General features: G+C 35.4%; 1 protein-coding gene across 3 annotated transcripts in view; it reads right to left on the bottom strand.

Annotated features, from left to right (window-relative positions):
* LOC145283558 (uncharacterized) overlaps nucleotides 1–21,973 on the bottom strand; it is an 83,633-nt gene that overhangs the window by 48,293 nt on the left and 13,367 nt on the right. For all 3 annotated transcript variants that reach the window (XM_080132445.1, XM_080132444.1, XM_080132443.1), the window contains exons 3-6: nucleotides 19,274–19,512; nucleotides 13,387–14,985; nucleotides 4,927–5,084; nucleotides 1,385–1,517 (exon numbers count right to left, since the gene is read on the bottom strand). In XM_080132445.1, coding sequence (XP_079988571.1) covers nucleotides 1,385–1,517; nucleotides 4,927–5,084; nucleotides 13,387–14,985; nucleotides 19,274–19,512 — 2,129 coding nt within the window. The remainder of the gene's footprint in view (nucleotides 1–1,384; nucleotides 1,518–4,926; nucleotides 5,085–13,386; nucleotides 14,986–19,273; nucleotides 19,513–21,973) is intronic.

Consider the following 21,973-nt stretch of genomic DNA (forward strand, 5'->3'; position numbering starts at 1 on the left):
TCCAGAGCAGGATGTGAGGACAGATGGCAGTGGTCATCTACCAGAAGTTACCGATAAAAAAAGTGCTTGCAAGTTTCCAGGATGTAAAGGAAAAAAACCATCATGTTCTGTACTAAATGTAAAGTTCATTTGTGCTGTAAAAAGAACCGTCATTGTTTTGTTAGATTTCATACCGAATAAACTGTTTTTAAAGTTTCTGTATTTCTGATCAATGTAAAATGAATTGCTTAAAGTATTTTCTAGTCTAATTTTCTAATAGATGTTATTTATGTATAACAAAACAGAAATACTCTTTACTAAAAGGGAATACAGTTAGTTAATATTGTAAAACGTAGTTATTTTCTATTGTGCCTCATGACCAAGTGAACCATTTGGTTCTGTTTTATTTATTGTGTCTTATGACATGTAGAACCACAGTCCTCTTTCATTATTATTGTTATTAATAAAACTTTCAGTATTATTTTCAGTAAAAATTGTCTTCAGCTTGTTTACTTACACCATCTTGATTGAAAATAATAAGCAAAAAAAAAATCCTCAAGTTTCTCAAAATAATTTAGGCGTTAGAGGGTTAAAAACTATTGATAAAATAGCGCCTGGTAACTTCAAACAAGGTTACATTTTTTTAGATGACATTGTCTACAAAAAATATCATGTGACCGAATAATCTAAATAAGGCAACTTATCAAACATTAGCTCACAACTTCGGCAACACAAATATAACTTTATCAGATTTATTTTTCTACTTTATCATGACTGTATTCATGTTGTATCGATGACTACAACAAAATAAAAACATTAATAAACAAATATTTTATCTAATAGATCCACAAAAATTTCCTTTTAATTCCTTATTTTACCATTATTTCTCAATTTAATTCCATATTAAAGTGTTCTATGCAAATGCTGTTCTTAAATATGGTTTGGTTATTTTGTTTTGTCATAACCAACCCTGTTCAGGTTATTTCATGCCAAATCCAGTAATTTTGATAAAAGTTTTAATTCTTCAAGTTCTTTATATCTTCAAATATTTATTCATCGTGTTTGGTTTGCTTTGTAGAGGAAATTTTTGTTTTTCACTTTGCAGAACTACATGTTCTGCAAAAGGAAAAGGAAAAAAAAACAACAATATTGTTTAGTGCATTTTAGGTCAGGAAGCTAGTATATTCAGATAGTTTAATCTGGTAGCACCAATTCAATCTAAAAGTATATTATTAGCAAAATAAAACCCATTAGTTATTAGATTAGGTTTTGAATAAAGCTTAGAATTTTAGAAATAGAACAAAAGATTTTTTTTCAAAAACACAAAATTGCTATTACGAAATAATTAGCTTGGTTGGTCTGTTGGACACGAGTCTAGGTTGTTTTAAATAACACAATTACATACCTGGAGTTTCTATCTGTTGCTCTGGTTCTACTTGGACATTGTTTGACTTGACTTCTTGTCGGTCTTTCCTCTTCGCCTCCAGCCCCGCACGCCTTTGCTGACGACGCAAATATCGTTCTTCTTTCTCACGAGCCTAATGTTAAACAAAAAACAGAAATAAGCTTCACAAAGTGAGATTATATATATATTTAATATATATATATATATATATATATATATATATATATAATATATTTTTATTAACTAATAATTATAGAGATGGTACGAATAAATAAGAATGTAAATACATAAAAAAATAATACTAATAACAAATAACGTGTAAATACAAAAAATAATACTAATAACAAAGAAATGGAGGGTGATAAGTAACAGAATGAATTCCACCAAATAATATATAAAAAACAGTAGTTTCTAAATAGGCACATTAATTTGTGACGGAAGACACAGGTAAGAAATGTTTTTGTTTTTTTAATGACATGAATTGGTTAGCCTAAATTTATCTTGAGGAAAAAAACTAGATACAATATTAAATAAAAAAAAAGAAAATTTTGGTCCTGTGTTTTAAAGGAGATTTTTTTTTACATAAGCATCACCACTTATGAAGGCCAAGAGGCCACTCGAGGATAAGGGTTAAAGAGTGTACAGTAGAAATTGGACAATATAGTAATCGTTAGTAATGGAAGTTCGGTAAATCTGTTAATTTAAGTGGAACGGCTCATCAGGAACTTGTTTACGTTAGACTTGAAGACAACCATATTGTAGTCAGCTGGAGAGCAGGAAAACGGAAGACAATTCCACAGGCGTGCAGTTTTAAGTAAGAAACTTTGTTCATGGAATCTACGTTTAGGTTTAGGCCCAGATAAAAAGTGGGGGGAATTATTGATAGTGTTTTCAGCTAGACGAGTGTTCCTTGTGATAGTTTGGCAAAGGGGGGACTATAGACTCAAGCTCAGTCGAACACTTTCCATGAAAATAACGATACAGCAGAGACAAACTTGTAACATCTCTTCTGTGAGATAGAGGTTGCAGGGAAGAGAAAAGGATATCTCCTACAAGGCTACGAAGTCTATTTTGAACTCTATCAAGGCAGGACAAGTTCTTTCTAGCAGTTCCTGCCCAGATGTGGCAACAGTATTCCATCCTTGGACGTATCTTGCTCTTATATAGATAGAGAATTGCATCAGCAATGAGATATCTACTGGATCGATCATTTTTCCAACGGCCTTGGCAACAGATTTGATGTATGTGTTCCATTTAAGATCAGAAGTAAAGGTCAAGCCCAGAAGCTTGTCAAAACTTGAAGCTTCCTCAAGACGAGAGCCATTCATTTCAATTGATGCCAGATGTGGATCAGAGCGTTGATGATGTAAAGAGAGAAGCTTGGTTTTAGATGCATTAAAAGTAACCAGCCACTCCTTTCCCTATTATACCACATGTTCAAGATCAGAGGAGAAAGAATCAGAGAGAACTTGGTTGTTTACTGTCTTAGATGTGCTACCATAAATGGTAATGTCATCAGTATAAATGTCTACAAATGATGTAAGGATGTGATTTGGAAGATCATTAATGTAGATCAAAAAAAGAGTTGGGGCCAGGATGGACCCCTGAGGGACTCCAGCATTTATACTGTGAGCTTCTGATTTTTGCCCATCAACTCTTATGAACCTATCAGAAAGAAATGATTTATTAATTATTAATTGAGAAGACATTTTCAGCTATACCATAGCTAGAGATCTTATGAAGTAAACCTTTATGCCATACCCTATCAAAGGCCTTAGATATGTCAAGAGCAATTACCCTAGAAAGGTTTCATCAACACTGCTGGGGAGCCATGATTAAATAAGCTATTTTGTTTTTAAATCCTCCAAACAGTGTTTCATGGTAAACAACTGATGATTCCTTTAACATGTTTATTCATATAAGTAAAACTGGTACTTGTGCATAATTTGAACCAGACATAACTCAATGTCCGATCAGCTTTGCTCGGAACATGACGTCATGCACTCTGGTTTGATTGTAATGTGACGTAAGATGTCGATCAGCCAATCAATGCACTGCAAAGTAGCAGACGAACTTTATGAAACAAAAATTGGAAGAAAATAAAAATCATTAAATTCATTAAGCAGCACACACCTGAAACAGCCCTTTTCTGAAAGCTAAAAAATGAATATCTTCAGTTTGGAAAAATATTTGATGACGCCGGAACAAGCAGTCTCATATTGTCAAGAAAAAAAAAAAAAAAAAATTAATTGCTGCAAAAAAACCTGTGACGAAAAGTGCATCATCGCCAAAAGATCTTAGAAACATGGATGTAAGTGGAGATGCACGCGCATGCAATGCACCCCCCCCACCTCCTCATGTTAAGAACGGCTTTCGGAATAAACACCCCCCCAATCTCGTCATATTAAGAATGGCTTTCGGAATAGATAACCCTTTCCAACCTCGCCATGTTAAGAACGGCTTTCTGAATAGACACCCTTCCCCAACCTCCTCATGTTAAGAACTACCATTACAATAAAAAAAAACAATTTATTAATCTTTTTCTTGAAAAAAAAAAAAACTTTGCTTATTTGTTTTGTTTTGAACTTTCTTGTTGGACAAAAAAGAAAAACAAATTACAGTAAAAAAACATATTACAAAAATAAAAATAAAAAATTTATGGTAGGTCGTTGTTTCTTGGTTTATTTTTTTGTTTTGCTTATTTCTTTGGTTAAATTATTATTATTCCTTCACTTTTTTTTTTTTTTTGAGCAGTGTTTGTTATGCTTTCATAATCGGCGAAGCTCGGCGGTTAACATCATGTTCCAATCGGACGTTAAGTTACGTCTGGTTCAAATTACCGTAAAACTATTCAACGATACGAGAGATTAATTAGCTTACTGACAAAATAATGTTCCAACGAAGGACAATTTTTTTTTCCTTTTATAATTTTAAATTATTAAAGAAACTTCCAAGACTATATATATATATATATATATATATATATATATACACATACATACATACACACATATGAGGTTAAAATACATGATATATCATAAAATGCTGTGGAGACAGGATGTATAAAAAAAGACAGTAGGAAAAAATTAAACACAGGAATAAATCATCAAAAACGGGAGCTTTACTAGTTTCGTTTGTATCAACGAATGTCTTCAGCAAAATAAATATTTGAAATTTATTACATTTCTGAATTTTGGAGATGAGGATTGATTATTCGTATTATTTGGACTCTTCAAACTACTGTTCTCATCTTGAGTGTTATTTTCACGTTTCAGTCAATATAACCTTGATGGGAACAGTAGTCCGAAGAATTTAAATAATACGTTTAAATTTATTGTAAAACTTGTAAAAATATAAGAAAAAAGAAAGGGCAACAACAAGATGTTTTGGGCACATGTGTAACTATTCAAAAAATAAAGAGAATTATGTAGCGCATAGTTATAACACGTTGAATACATATACCTCTAACCATATCAACACAAATGATTATGTAAAAATTCAGGAATAATATGCTAATTTTCATGCAAGTCAAATATACTTACGATACGAGCTTTGCGTTCTTCACGCGTTTCATCATCATCACTATCAGAATAATTGTAAGATAATGAAATGAGTTTTCGAGGCTTGGTTGGTGGAGGCTTGGCCTTCCTGTTTGGTTTCAATAGTCCAAGGTCAATGACATTGTCATCTGAATTATTTCCTGCAAAGAAACAAAAGATAAACAAGTATTAATAAACGTCAATATATAAAATGTGTCTACAGCAAACATTCATATTTAAACAATTGGTTTGAAAACAGAAGCTAAAAATATTCTTTCTAAAAACAAAATCAAATATTTACATCATCATTTGTTTGGTGTTGTCAGAATTTGTTTTGTAATTAACCTTCAATTATCCTGGCACAGTCTTCTGATGCCTCCAAAGAAAATTGTGGTTTTGACAAGAGATCTAAGCACTGATATACACAACACTACTGTATGCTTGTGAAAACCAACCTTTGCTCAAGAGAAGATTTTCGCACTCAGAGTCTTTAATATATATTGACTACCACACATCTCCTTCCTCCTTCTCTCTGACCAAATTTCAAACTGCACCATCTATGCAAGATGCAGCATCACTGACATTGTGGAGATTTCTAAAGAGGTGTTTCACTGGTTTGGCTATTCTCAATATCCATAAGCTGCTAACTCCAAACACACCCATTAGCTTAAAGAAGTAAAAAGGCAGTCAACTAAAGACATAAGCTGTAATAATGAAGACAGACATGGAGATGGTAGATGGTCCCTGCATTTTTTATCATTATTGAAAACAGGAATGGATGAGATATGCTGAAGACTCAGTTGCCGATTAACGTAGGTTGACCAGCTTGACATATGACTTAGTAAATCCATTTGGAGCCGCCTCAACTCACTCCTGCAGGATTTACACAGATTTTGAATGTCCATTTTCGAGGGCTTTTCTAAGTTTTTCAAGGCCTTCTCCAAACAAAATTCAAGTTTTCAAAAGAAACCAAATTTGAGGGTGTTTTACAATCCACAGCGAAAAAGTGGTAAAAAATCAATTACACAACAAATGTTACCATAGCCAATAAAGGTTATTTTGCAATCTACCTGCATCATTATTTTGGTGCTTTTAGTTTAAAATGTTTCTTTTATTTCATTTCAAATATTAACTCTCTTTACGGTTTTTAAATTTCCAACCAAGATGGCTGCCGTCTTGTCCATTTTTTTTGGGCCCGGACGGCCTTATTTTAGGTTATCACAATTTGGGAGGGGAGGGGGTCACTATAAGAGAAGGAAAGTTTTGTTTTTTTTGAAGAGGGAGGGGGTCAAAAGTGAGGAAAAAAAAATTTGTGATAACTGAAAACTAGGCCAGTTAAGTCGAAAAAATGGAGTTACGTCCCTTTGTGGACATACCCCCTTGTACCCCAATACTACTGAAATTTCAAAACAATGTATTTCGAATTTATTCTCAATGTTTAAAAAATAATTTAATGGTATTTTTATGAATACTTAAAATATAATTTAATAGTATTTATTTCTATTTTATTTTTGATATTTTCACAAATTTTTACTGAACATAAAAAAATAAATTTTCAAGACCTTTAAAGACATTTCCAAGAAATTTTCAATATTTTCAATGATTTTTCAAGGTATTTCAATAGAAATAAGGCCTTTTAAGGCAAAAGTCATTTTGGTTATTCATGAATTGACATTGATGACGTTTCGTCAACAAGGTCACCTTTTAATACACAAAGAAGAATGATTCACTCTTTTTTTTTTTTTTTACAAAGTAGTCACCACTTATCAAGGCCCGGAAGCCACTTGGGGATAAGGGTTGTTGTGTGTACAGTACGTTAGTGTTGGAGATTTGATAAAGTGTTTTACTTAAGGACGCGGTTCATCAGGAATTTGTTCTAATTGGACTTGAAGATATCCAGGTTGTAGTCAGGTGGGAAACAGGCAACCGGAACAGAGTTCCACAGGCGTGCACTTCTAAGAAAGAAGCTTTGTTCATGGAATCTACATTTGGATTTTGGCACAGATAAGGAACGGGGAAAATGTTTGACAGTGGTTTCAGCTAGGCGGGTGTTTATCGTGAAAGATTGGCGAGGGAGGACCAGACACTGGAGTTCAGACGACCACCTGCCATGGAAGTAACGATAAAACAAAGACAGGCTCGCAACATCTCTCCTGTGGGAGAGAGGTTGCAGGGAAGAGAAAAGGGCATCACCCACTAAACCACGAAGCCTATTTTGTACTCTGTCAAGGCGGGATAGGCTGTTTTTAGCAGCTCCTGCCCAGATGTGGCAGCAGTACTCCACTTTTATACAGATAGAGAATTGCATCAGGGTTAAGATATCTTCTGGAGCGGTAAAAGGATCCTACCATTTTTCCAGCGATCTTGGCAACTGACTTGATGTACGTATTCCATTTCAGGTCAGGGGTAAAAGTCAAGCCCAGAAGCTTATCAAAACATGGAGCTTCCCCTAGACGAGAGCCACCCATTGATGCCAGAAGGGGATGAGAGCATTGATGATGTAAAGATAGGAGCTTGGTTTTAGATGCATTAAAAGTAACCAGCCACCTCCTTCCCCACTTTACCACGCGCTCAAGATTAGAGGAGAGAGAATCTGAGAGAACTTTGTCATTTACGGCCTTTGATGTGTTGCTATAGATGGTCGTGTCATCAGCATAGATGTCAAAAAATGATTTAAGTATGTTTTTGGGAGATCATTGATGTAGATCAGGAAGAGAGTTGGGCCTAGGATGGACGCCTGAGGGACTCCAGCATTAATATTGATGGTCTCTGATTTCTGCCCATCAACTACTACTCTTATGAGCCTATCAGAGAGAAATGATTTTATGATAGAGAAAATATTTCCAGTTATACTGTAGCTGGAAATCTTGTGAAGTAGGCCCCTATGTCATACCTTATCGAAGGCCTTTGATATGTCAAGAGCAATTGCCCTAGAGAGGAAGCCTTTGTCAAGAGATTTGCTAATCCTATGAGATATAACCGTTAGCACATCTGCTGTAGATCTGGCAGAACAGAAACCATATAGCATGTCACTAAGAAGGTTATTTCTGCTGGGGTGGTTGACTACTTCTCTATTTAATATGGATTCCAGCAGCTTACTCATGACACACAGGAGACTTATTGGTCTGTACTGAGAGGGAGAGGACTTATCACCTGAGTTCTTAAATACTGGGCATACTGATGAGGTTTTCCAGGGAGTCAGAAAGCACTTCTCTTTAAGGCAACGCTTAAATAGTTTTGTAAGTATGGGAGCAAGTTCTAGTTGAAGCTTTTTCAGCACAATGATTGGAATGCCATCAGGGCCAGTTACTTTACTGGAATCAAGGTTCTTGATTAACTTGGCAACATCACGCACAGATATTTTTATGTTGCAGAGCGTGTTGTCTGTTATAAGAGGAAATATGGGGAGTTGATGGCCTTCGTCGCATAGGGTAGAATTAGCTGCAAAGTTCTTGGCAAATAGTTTGGCCTTGTCTGATGCTGACGAGATGACCTCAGGTCTATTGATGATGGTTGGGATAGAACGGATGCTTCTGTTCAGGATCCTGTTTGTTATTTGCCAAAACTGGTGGGAACCAAGCCGCTGCTCAGCTACTTTGGATTTAACGGACTGAGCATATAGCTCTCTTGCATTTTTTATTACTCTTTTGCAGTGGTTGTTGGCAGTCCTGAAGGCAGCTTTAGTCTTAGTGCATCTATTACGTTGGTAGCTATGGAAAAAGTGATTGGCAGCAGCACATTCATGGGAGAACCATGGCTGGCTGTTAGGTTTTTGTTGGAATTTTTCGGAAGGTATGAATCGGTCTATGCCTACAATTAGCCATTCGGTCAGGTCTGATACTATGGAGGACACATCTTTTTTAAACATGGAATGCAGTGGTAGATCAAATATGAATGTACGGAAGCTATCCCAGTCAGCCATAGAGTATCGGTATACAGTACAGTGGAGAGGTACATCTGTAGACTTATTATATTTAATTTTTATCTTAACTGATACAATTGTGTGGTCGGAAGATCCCAGAGGAGACAGAACGGAACTTGAACATAGCTCAGGGGAAGTTGTGAGAAAAAGGTCTAGAAGGCTAGCATACTCGGGAAGGTTTGTGGACAATCTGGGCGAGGTCATAGGCAATGGCAAAATCATGACAGAACCTCCCCTCATCATCTGTCTTGTTAGAGTAGGTCAGCCATTCCGCATTGTGGACATTGAAGTCACCACAAATGTGGATGTTAGCTGAAGGGTGAGCAGACAGGATGTGGTCAATTTTTTCAGATATACTCTTAAGGATAGTAACTCCGCTGTTGTGGGGGCGATAGAGAGCGAATATAAATGCAGTGGTATAAGCAAGTGCAACCCGGAAGCACATATAAGGTAAATTAAGGTCTTCTCTGGAGATATCCCTACCACACGGAAAGCCATCTTTCATGTAAGCACATATTCCATGTCCATGGCGATCTTGGGGGTTAGATTTAGATGTTAAGTTAAAGTATCCTTTAATTATGAATTCATCAAGGGAAGCAGTCAACCTAATGCCAGTTTCACTTAGGAAGAATATGTCTGGTTTCGTCTCCTGTAATTAGGTTTTAACCTCTGGAAGGTTGAAACGGAGACCCCTGATGTTGGAGAAGGAGACATGGTAGTAGGGGTCTAGTGTTGGAGGATGGGGTTCTAGGTTTACACATGTTATTTTTCTGGAGGTATTTCATGTTGAGGATTGGGATTTGTGGAACAGGTCGACAGACTTGGTTAGAGCAGGACAGAGAGGGAAGGTAAGAGAGAAAAGGAGAGGAAGATTTTTTTTTTTTTGTAGCCATGATAAGGTAAAGCCGTAACAATTACCCACTAGTATGGCATCGAGAGGCCCCACTCAAAACTACTGCATGGTCCAGAGTCCATTCACCAAATGGCAATACAGCAGCCCCACTATTTTGCACCTGCTGTTATACGGCCCCCTTAGTGGTTAATCCAAGGTTCGGGTCCCTGACTATCAGGCGGATAACGTCAGCTCAGATGAAACGTTTACCTCCAGCACCCTTACTAGTGACATGGCCACAAGGATAGACACAGGAACAGAAAATTTCCGACATCTCAGGCTACTGTTCATGAAGTACTGTCGTCCTGGAGAGCAGCTTTTTCTTCACCCTTTGTCAGAAACATCACTCATTGGAAATGAGGACTGAGGGACAAATAAGAGGAAGCAAGAGTAATGAGAACTGCTGATAACACTCTTCCAAAAATAAACAAAGTGAAGTGAAATACAAGTCAACCAAACCTTTGTCTAAAAAAAAGCCTGATCATTGGTTGTTGAAAACAAGAATGGGAATAAAGAATCTGATTAGCAAACTTAATATCACATGTATATATATAAAAACACGCAGTAACAACAATTCCGTGCATTAGTCTGACAAGTCATCACGAGGATAAAAAGCAGAAAATTTTGTGTAGCTTAATTGCCATATATATATTTAATTTACTACATTGTTGCATATAGACAGGTGGGTACTTCAGCTTGTGGGAAATATGTTCTCTGTTTGAAATATATTGTAAGTTCTTGGAAATAGTTCAAGGACAAATTTATCAAGTGGTTGTCTAGCAAAGCATGATGGTCAGATATGGTACAATGTGTGAATGAAAGAACTAAGTCAAAAAAGTTAAAATCACATGAAGAATGACGTCATTGAAAAAGATAGAAAAGATTTTGTAAGAAAGAAAGCAGTGGGTTGAAAATAATGCAAAACTACAGTTTTAAAAATGCATAGTTAAAAAAACTAACTGAGGCTGTCTCTCTCCCTTCCCTACCATGTTGGATCAATTACTACAATGAACTAAAAGAACAAGTTTTCATAATTATTTGTTGATGTCAGATTATCAAAATTAACAGTTCTTATTTAGAATTCTATCTATATTAAAAAACAAAAATAAAAAAATATTTGTATGAAGTATATACCCATGAAGAAACAAAAATATCATATTCTAAAAATCATGTAAATTATTCATCTGAGGTGACACCAATCAAAAAAAAAAAGAGCAACTTTGTAGGTATTCGTTTTGTCATTTTTTAGTTTTAGCCGGACATACAAACATATACAGACATATACAGTTCAACATCGATTTTATTTATTGGCATGCTTCAGACACTACGATAAATGGATTCCAAGCTAATTAATCCCTGTCAGCTATTTATCTCTCAGGCCCTCCTAGTTCTACAACTACTAACCCAAGAACTCTTATCCATTCTTTCAATGTAGCCATACCAACAAAGTTTCCTGTTTTGTACACATCTCTTCCATACTATCCAAATTTAATCTTCAAAATAATTTGCAAACAACAAAAACAGATCAATTTAAACAATCTTTACTTAATACACACAAAAACCATTTAATATGCACGAAAAACAAAAAACAAAGAAATCATTGTTACTTAAGCTGATGGCAAAGTAGCAGAAGGAGGAGGTCAGTTTAATTAATCACACAAAGATAATTTGAAAATTTTAAATTTATATTTTTGGTCAGAGAAGTATTTCAAAAGAAGTTACTTTTTGGTTTGCTTATGCTTTTTCACTCCAAACAAGGCACAGTGCTACTTGGACGTAAGGAACTACTATTTGGGACCAAATTTGCAGGGATTCTATGTAAGGAGTTGGGCAGCAAGCTATCTGTTCACATTACATTTAAATTTCTACATGTGAATACAGTCAGGGAAGCAGGAACCCAGGAAGGAATTTCAAAGTCTAGCAGTTCAAGAAAAAAATATTTGAGTAGAAGACTTTCTGGCATCTAGGGATTTTTACAGTGTAGGGGTGAGATTTTGCTGCTCGTCAGGTTAGTCGGGAGTATTTACATCAAGGGGGTACAAGTGCTTGCAATTCGTTGGAGCATTTTCCATTAAAATACTTGTAAAACCAACACAGGGATGCAACATATCCTCAAAAGGAAAGAGGTTGGAGTTTTGTTGAAAGTCCGGGACCTGTTAAGTTGGCGACTCTTTGTGGAACCCTGTTTAGGAGTGATAAACTAGTAGCAGATGCACCATTATCAAATGGTGGCCTTACAGGGGTACAGGATATTCTCAGGCATAAGTAACTTTCTAGTATGGTAGAGAGAGCCCACAGTCTTTGCAGCAGCCTTGGCAATGCCTCAATGTATTTGTTCCAATTCATCAGAAGATTTTAAAGAGGATTCTTTTGACTGAATTTATAGTACTGGAATCATGTCGGAGCTGAAGTTGAACTCATCAAAGTCAACAAACCAACAGCTCCCACATTAGTCCGAAAATCTCTTTTATTGAGATCGCCATTCAGTATTAGAATATTCTAGAAACCTTGACTTTTTTTTTTTTTTTTTTTTGTGAAGGTTCTGGAAATTTCTGGGACCATCTGGATTTTTCTAAATTTTTCTATTTCTTTTTCTCTGCTATCATCGATTTTTATGAAAAAAACATCTTTCTGAAATGACAGATAAAACCTCTCTGTATATTTAGCAAAGATAAATTAAAGTCTGCATAAAAATGGCTCTAAATTTCAGTAATAAAAATATTCTGCATTTTTATTAAAAGATTTCGTTTAGTCGTATACATAACATATATTGGATTCATATGATCCTCGATTGACCCCAAGTTTATATGCCTCCTCCATACGATGGGATATATAAATGTTCTCAACCACTGATTGTCATGGCAAATAACACCCAAATCCATTGTTTAAACTCCTCTGCTTAACATTCACATACAGCATGAATTGAAAAAAATACATTGACGACATTGCCAAGGCTGCTGCAAAGAAGGTAGGCTTCCTTAATCGTGCTACAATATTACTCACACCAGAGAGCATCCCATATCTCTACAAAGCATGGGTATTTTGCCCATGCATAGAGGATTGTTGCAATATATGGGCTGGTGCATTTACCACTAGTCTCACCATCTTAGACAGGGTTCAAAGAAGAATCTTAAATCCAATAGGTTCAACACTAACAACCAAGTTCCAACTCCCGTCCCATTGCCGCAAAGTTGCATCCCTGTGCCTGATTTACAATTATTTAATGGAATCTGCTCTGATAAACTCATAGCAATTGTTCCCTCCCCCTCAACATGTATACTTCCAACCAAACCCAACCAGCAGCAAAATCCCACCCCTTCACTGTTGAGATGCCGGAAAGACTTCTACTCTAATAGTTTTTTTTTCCTTGGACTGCTAGGCTGGAATTCCCTCCCTATTCCCCTGATTGTACTAACCTGTAGAAGTTTAAATGTTATGTGAACAGACATCTAGCTACTCAACTCCTTCAGTCTAGACACCATACCAAATATTAACCCCTTATGTTCCAAGTTAAAATATGTTTTGATTTAAGTGAAAAAGAGTAAAAAAAAATAAAATAAAAGGTTTCAGTTTACTAATTTTAGACTTTATAGCACAATCAATGTTTTTAACTGATCAGAATAGAAGAAACGAAACGTTTCCCACTCACCTTCATTGACAACGTCCTCTTTGTTTGAAATCAAATTCATATTCTCTTTTCCTTCTAAGTCAATGTCCAATGCCCCTTTCTCCTTCCATTCCTCTTCCTCCTCAAAAGATGACAAGTCACTCGTGTGAACAGAACTGATGGTCACATCCGACAAGTCACCCTCCTTCGTTCCTTTATTCCATGAAAAACTATAAGTCCGAGATTTTTCAGTCGGTTCTGTATCCATACCAACAATTTTGGCTTCTGAAGGAACGGCAGATATACTCTCCGGATTTTTCTCCTCAGTTGAGCTATCCATTTCTTCTCGGACATCTGAATATTTGTGACTTTTTGTATCCTCTCCTCTGCCCCTCTCCAACATAGGTGCCACAAAAGGTAAGTGCGGCAAGGGAATGTCCTCTAGTTTAGGAACCGAACCAGCTGGTTCTTCCTTTGGAACCTTTACCGTTTCAGGCGTCAGTGATGTTCTAAGCATTTCTTCAGCCATCTCGTTTTCTTGCAGTGGAGATATTTCATAGTCCTCATTACTTCCAGAACTGGAAGTTGGAATTTCAGGATTAAGGGGCATCATGGGTTGTGGAATGGCAGATATCAGGGGAGGTTTGGGAATGATTGGTGGCATAGCAGGTTGCGGAAGTAAAGGTGACACAGCAGGTATGCTTGGTTGATGAGATTGGGGTAGTATTATAGGGTTGTTAAAGTTTTTCGGCATTATAGGATCAGGTAGGAGAGGTGATTTCACAGGACCCATGACAGGGTGTTCGGGAGAAGCAACAGAAGACAAAGTAGGTGGCTTAGAGGTAGCTTGCGGCATTAAGGACGGTCCTAATGCAGATGGGGGTAAAGTGGGTGGGGGCCGAGATAGAACGTCTGTTATTGGAGGGGGTGGCACATTCAAAGGTGGCAGGCCTGATGGTACAGCTGCTGCCGTGCCGGGTGGTGGAACATTCATAGGGGGAAGAGTTATGGGGGCAATTGCTGGTGACATATTCGGAGTACTTAATAATGTTGTACGACTACTCTCTTTAATACTTGTTTTAGGCAAAGTGCTGGATGTGCTAACAATGCCAGACTTGCTGCCTGCTCCTAGTGGAGGTACTGCATTGAAACCTATAAGTGGGGGAGGTGTTGTTGGAGGTCCTGCAGCTAGGGGAATACTGGGAGGTGGCATTGAGTGGGAGTAGACAGATGGGAAACTAGCCGCACTGCTTGTTGGTGCAGTGCTGGTTGCAGTTGAGCTGGTCCAGCTGTACGGCTGCTGTGGGACTGGTGGAGCAGGTGGTGCTGGTGGTGCTGGTGGGGCAGGTGGAGCAGGTGGCACTGGAGGCACTGGAGGCACTTGAAAGCCACTACCTCCAGCAATGTTTGGGGTAGGGGGAAATGCACCTGGGGGTGGCCTGCTAGTGTCAGGTAAAGAAAAGGTCAACAAGGACTTTTGCTGTGTCCCCGATGGACTGGCCTGGGGCACTGGTGGGGCTGGAGTAGCTGGTGGTGGTGGTTGCGGGGGTTGCTGCTGCTGTAAGTGTCGCATATGCACATGCTGTTGCCAAGCTCCTGTCTGCTGGTAAGGAAACAATGGACCTCCATACGGATTCGGACCTGAAATAAAAAATAAAATTAAATCAAAAAAAAATTGACAAAATCTTTGGTAATAGCGTTGTTGCACATTTAAGAGGTAGCAATGGTGAAGTGGTTAACGACAATAATTGCTAAACGTCTTTGAAATGATTATACACCAGACTTCCATAATATAAATTTATTTATCGCTATTAATTCTATCTCTCTTTCTCTCTCTCTCTCTCTATATATATATATCTTATAAAAAAATTAAATATTTTTACTTATTATCCAAATACACATTTCATTCTTTTCAAGAATTCTCCGTGTGGAGATAACTGCTCAGTCAGTCATATGGTTCAAACCCCACTTTTAACTTAAGTCTGGACCTTTTTATCAATGGGTTTGTTTGATTCAAACGTTCCATAGTACCATTTTCACTTCTAGATGTTGGCAACCTTCACGTAGCCCTTCATGTAAGTACCTGATTCTAAAAAGAATCAAAGAAACCAATGCCAATAACAAAATAGGATTCAGTCAAAAAAAAAGAAAAGAAAATTGTGCAATGCTGATTTATAGGAATTTACTTTTTTTTTACCAAATTTATTTAAAACCATTTATTGTATAAAGGAAAATTAGCATTAAAAGCTGATAACATCTTTTCGTTGGACATCAGTCTTTTCTCAGCCAGAATTTAATTTCATGTTTTGCTCAACTTTCAAACTTTGAGTAATGATAGCAAAACAGCAGCACTTTCTTTTGAACACAGACCATGACCAGGCTTTCAAGCTTCTTATTTTTTAATTTCTTTTTGATAAAGATGATGGATATAGATGACCAGGACCTCCTTCTTCAAGGCTTGACGGCTGATCTTAGTTGTCCTGTCATGGTTGGAGGGTCACTTATAGAGGCAGGAAGATTTACACCATCTTTTGCCTCTTCCCACCTGATGTATATATGGGTTAAGGGATTCTTTTTATCCTGAGTGCCAACCTGCCAATATTTAATTTGGGTTTTTATTCATATTTTTATATGAATTCCTCATTATCTATGCATTTCCACACCTTCTGTGCATAAACAAGCCATATCTTTTGTATTTGTGAGGAAATTTTTTAAAACAATTAGTTGCATGGAAAGAGAATAAAATTAGCATTCCAACAATGTTTATTTCATCTGTCTTAAAAATCAAATATTTTTATACTGAAAACTGAAAAAATGCTAAAAACTGATGAACCATACACAGAAACTTTTTTTTTAAATAAAGTTTTATATATATGGAAAAAATTAATGTGTAAAATAAAAAATAAAATAATATAGAATACTAGTAGGGGGTAACCGGCATTACCCGGTCGTAAAATATGCTTAAATATATTTTAATTTATGCAGATTTCGTATGTATTATTATAGAATCAATTCTCGATTCGATTGATTATTTCATATTATATTGTACCAAATATATAGTCATGATTTCAAAAGTAAAAAAAAAAGTATCACTTGAGTAGCATCAGCTAAATCTGAAACCAAAATTCATAGTGCTCCAGCCTGAGACGTTATCTCAAATCACTCATTGTCAATTGGATAAGAAATAGCTAAAAATAAACAAAGATTACTGTATAAATGTATATATATATATATATATATTTGTGCATGCACAGAAGAGCAGTTTAAGTGTACTTATACTTGTCAAGTTCTCATTTCTTTCAATTTTGACCTCTTAGCAACTATTTTAACCAGGTAAAGACCCATAAAAAAACGGTCACAACAAAATGTAATCATTTGAGCTGCCTTGCACGAGATACAGTTTGCAAAAAGTGAAGACAGACATAGTGAATTTTATAAAATGAGATTAACACTAACTTTAATTAGATTTAAGGAATAACAATAGATTTTAAAATAAAATTCATTCCAGATCCATTTTAATTAGTGAAAAGCTTCTCACGTTGACAACAGTCCCCATATGCACATTTGAAGTAAAGTGAAAGATATCGGAATGGAATTTTCCCAAAATATCATACGATACAGAACTTCCATTAGACCATACTGATGTAAGTAAGAATGTTAAAAGTATAAAAAGAAAATATATACTGTATTAACAAAAAGTGAATATGCATAGCTTATTCCATCATTATATTTTAATTTGCTTCAGTTTGTGTCCAACTGTTAGACTTCTGCATTGTATTGCTTTCTACAAATTACTTTTATATACACACTAAATGATGCGTTAAGCAAACTACATTAAACTTATATATATATATATATATATATATATAATTTTTATATTTCATAGCTTACATTCTAATACAAATTCACATGATTAGAATTTGATTGGATATTCTTGAGATTTCACAGGCTATTTAAACGCAGATGATCAATTCTACTGTCATCTGATTCAAGTTTTTAGTACTAGAATCAAATATTTAGAAATTGATTAGAGCTATTGACATACATCATTTAAGTTTTATATAGATGATAATTTCAGAATTATTTTCATGTATAATGTGTAAATATTTGATCATTTTTAATGGTTCAGTATATATTTTTTAATTTTATGTTTTGTTAAATTCAACAAATTGCTAGCAGAACAGTGAATGTTTTATTACAGGTGCATAGAGTTTGTATTCTTTTTCAGAAATAGAAAACGATTTCATATTAAAAACTAAATACTTTGTGAATGCTTTAATTTGTTAAGACTACTCTTTTACTCTGACAATTTAAAAAGTAATTTTTGTTCAAGTTTTTAATATTTTATTTTTTTGATATCTTTTTAGACTGAAATTTTGTGACCCATTTTGTAAAGCCGAATTTCTCCACATCAAAAACTACCTTGTGTCTAAATCTGCTTTTTTTTTTGGAAGGAAAGTTATTAGAGATCATACTGCCACCTGGACTTAAGGTTACAAATTTTGGTGGCTATCCAGAACTTGCCTGTATTAAAAAACAAAAATCTAGAAAAATCATATTCCAAAATTGATCAAGAAGTTTTATTTTTATAAAGAAAATTATTTTTTAAAGATTTTACATGATTAATGGGAAATTGTAAGCATTAAAAAGCTGATCTTGCAAGTTGAAATTATTCTTGAGTTATCTCCTTTTGTTTCTTCAAGATAGTGATGCAAGCCAGTTCCTCCTCACTTACTTATACAATTTGATTTTCTTGGTTAAAAATTAAAGTGCTTGGTCAATTTACATGATTTTTGGAGTATGCCATTTTTGATGTGTCATGCAGGGGTAGTTTATTCATCTAGTTAAACAGACAAGATGATCATAGCTATACATGAAACAATGAGAAGTGCTTGTGGTAAAGAGACAGTATGGAGGCAAAATAAAAATCATTTTTTTTTTGTTTTCATTCTTAGTTGCTTCAAAACCAACACTAATTAGATCAGGCAGTTCTTTTTTTATTCTTTTATACTAGCAGGGTTACCTAGTATTGCTCAAGGCAAAAGTGTAATATAACTTCTACTCTACTCTCTTTCTCTTTTTCGCATTCCTCTCTCTAGATCAAGAGTAGGCAACCTACGGTCTGCTGGCTGAATCCGACCCACAAAGGCATTTTGATCGGCTCCCGAGCCTGATTACTGATGACTTTATTTTTAACGTAAGACAAGGCTAATTTTTGTTAGATGTTTTATTTTAGATTTTCTTTTGTTTTTCTGATTTCTCAATGTTTATTTTCATTATGATTTTAAATATTAAGGTTAATAGGGGTTTGCATATGTAATTTTCCTTAAGTTTTCATGAATGGCATTCGTCCAGCTCTACAACCTGTCATCATAACACAATCCAGCCTATAGAGTTGAATGAATTGCTGCCCCCAACTCTAGACACACACACTTGGCTTAAGAAAAATAACTCTTTAAAAAGAAAAATCAATAACTTACCTTCGGTAAGTGGCAGGTACATGGACATAACAGTAAATTATATAAATGGCCATTTGGCCCGAAAATTATTACTTTTTTTTAAATTTTAAACATTATACATTCAAGGCTAATTAAAAAAGAATACCAACTTTGTGGATTTTTAAGAGGGGGGGGGGCAGTTGGAGGGATGTACTGAGAAAAAAAGAGAAAAAGTGAGGCTTTAAAAGAAAGATGTTACACATACAGCTTTTGTTAACTACTATTTTGTTCATATTCCTGGGCAACGTTGCTAATCTTGCTGATAATTATTATGTAACATGTAATAAGCAGTTGTCAAAAGTGACTTTAAATTTTTTATCTCATAACACAATGCACATTTGACTGATGTATACATATTGATGGATGTAAATTTTCCAATTGTAAATTTTAGAATAAATCAATTGTGTCATTTCATTTCTCTTTAGACTTACCAGCGCTGTTTGCAGCAGCAGTTGCTGCTGCTGCGGCGGCCGCAGCAGCAGCAGCGGCTGCTGCAGCTAGAGCCTGCTGTTGGTGTTTCTTTCGCAATTGCTTCTCCTGGCGATCCTTAAAATCCAGACCCAAATGCTCACAAATTACTTCATCAATGCGCGGCTTGATTAAGAGAAAGATTTTCGGATTCACAACCTGTTCGATGATACGTTCGACGCCACTGGCTAAAATGCCGGATCTGCAAAAGAAATCAAAAGAAAAGTAAAAACTTTTGACTAAAAAGATGGCTAATTCAATTAAATATTTTTATGTGGAAAAAACTTTCATCTTTACGGAAATGAAAACAAATTATTAAGATATTACATTTCTGAATTTTTGAGATGAGGATTGGTTATTTGTATCATTTGGATTCTTTGGGCTACTGTTCTCATCTTGAGTGTTATTTTCACAACATTTCGGTTGATGTAACCTCCGACCTCCAGATGCATCTTGTTGAACTTGGGAATCTGCATGGAATTTCAAATGGAGCCTTTTATTTAATCTACACGTGTGGCATACTCTCATTCCGTCAGCCATGACTGGGTAGAAGTCAAAAGTAATTATATTTTTGAGCGTCGCTTGCACTGAGGATTGAACCTTCAATCGCCAGAAGAATGTAACTTACAACAAAATTTTACCAAGTACTTTATTCAATATGCTACAGGTGCTTGCGTAGTGGATAAAGTACTTAGTAAATTCAGTTGTATAAGTTACACTCTTCTGGAGGTTGAAGGTTCAATCGTCAGTGCGCGTGGCATTCACAAATACAGTTACTTATGACTTCTACCCAGTCATGGCTGACTAAATGAGAGCATGCTAGCGTGTGGATTAAATAAAGAGTTCCATTTAAAATTTTGTGCAGATTCCAGAGTTGGACAAGATATACCTGAAGAAGGTTTGAGGTTACATCAATTAAAACATTCTGAAAATAACACTCTGAACAATCCAAATAATACACAATTACGAAGAAGAGATATGTTGTAGTAAGATTAATTCAGATGTGTAAAAATAATGTTAAAAATGGTACTTTTCCATCTAATGCTGGTATAAGCTGATATATGGAAAATTCTGTCAAAATTAAAATTAGGGTTACATGTGTCAGGATACTGCATCATAGGCAGGAAGTTGCCAGAGACACTTGGCAGTAAGGTTGAGGAAAGCTTTCTTTTTCCTTTTTATTGAACTGCGGATAAAAGCAGTCATGCTTTAACATCATATTATGATGAATGAGTTGGGGATATTATGTCTGTATACTGTATATTCGAGAACAAAAACAAAAGTTTGTGTTAGGCACGATGATGTCACTTATAACTTTGTATTAGTCATTCGCAGATTATAGAATCAGCAGTATTCATGTAATGAGATAGAGATGTGAACATATGGGTTTTGCAGGTTTCAAAAACAATCAACAATAAGGACAAGAAATAAATAGCAAGTTCATTTGAATAAGAATATTAAAAGCACACTAAAACAGGCTTACATAGTTACATATATACAAGAAGTATTTATTTACACAGAGAGCTTATGAACAATACAGCGTGTGTGTGTGTGTGTGTGTATTAGCGAGAATGCATAAAGTTATGTTGTTGTGCATATGAGTTTATTGTGTATACAAATATGGAGTTAGAATGTTCATTGCGTGTATGCATTGTATGTTCATTGTGTATGCAAGAGTTTGTTAAGGTATATATGTGTATTCTTTCTTCCCTTGAAAAGGGAAACGCCCTGTTGAGGCATATGCGTAATGTGCATGCCTCACATAGATTCAAATGAAAAGAAAGAGAGAGATAGAGAAGTTGGATAAAGAAAACGAAACAGGAAGTAAACAATGCTGCCTGTAAGCCAAATCAGGAATCACAACAAGGGCAGATAACCGGTGCGTAATTGAGTAATTGTGTGTGTGTGTGCCAGACTTATCAGTTCAAAAAAGCATCAGCCCATAGATGCAATGCAAAGTAAAAATAACTAAGTTGTACTGCAAAATACCCTTACTCTGTTCATTTAGTTTATTTTTTTTCATTTTTGAGTGGAAATAGGAGACAATCAAATCAGTAGCTTCATGCTACATCTGCCATCCATAATAAAAGATTACCTATAGATATAATAACGTAAAGTTGATTTTTTTCCCTCTCAAATCAGACATTGCAAACAGAGGTGCTACATATACCATATATGACAACAATTTCTGCCGCTAACTGAACAAATTAACAAACATTTGAATTTGATTTCATAATTTTCTACATTAGTTCCGACCATTCAAACTCTTAAAAAACAATGTTATTTAGAAGAAGTGGGTGTATCTTTCACTCACTCTAAAAATCTACTTCCACTCTCCTATTAAACACTAAGAATTTCTCTTCATTGCATACTTTTTTAAGGCTCAGGTCGTTATTGCTCCATTTTCGTATGCCATTATATTACCTTTCATTTCTTTTATGGTTATAACCTTTTGCTGCATTCTGATTGGCTGATGTCAATTCAATTCTTTAAATATTCTAATTTCACATTAAGATGCAAACTCAACATTTTTGAATCAATAAACATGATTCCAGCAAAAAATACAAATTTATAAGAAAAACAGTAATCGGACAGCATCTAGAAAAGAGAGTCCAGTTAGCCAAAGACAAGATATCTAGTGAGCATGAGATTACATCACACAC

Source organism: Euprymna scolopes, chromosome 8 (genome assembly GCF_053919585.1).
Source record: "Euprymna scolopes isolate OS-2025 chromosome 8, ASM5391958v1, whole genome shotgun sequence".
In the NCBI taxonomy this organism is placed as follows: Eukaryota; Metazoa; Mollusca; class Cephalopoda; order Sepiida; family Sepiolidae; genus Euprymna; species Euprymna scolopes.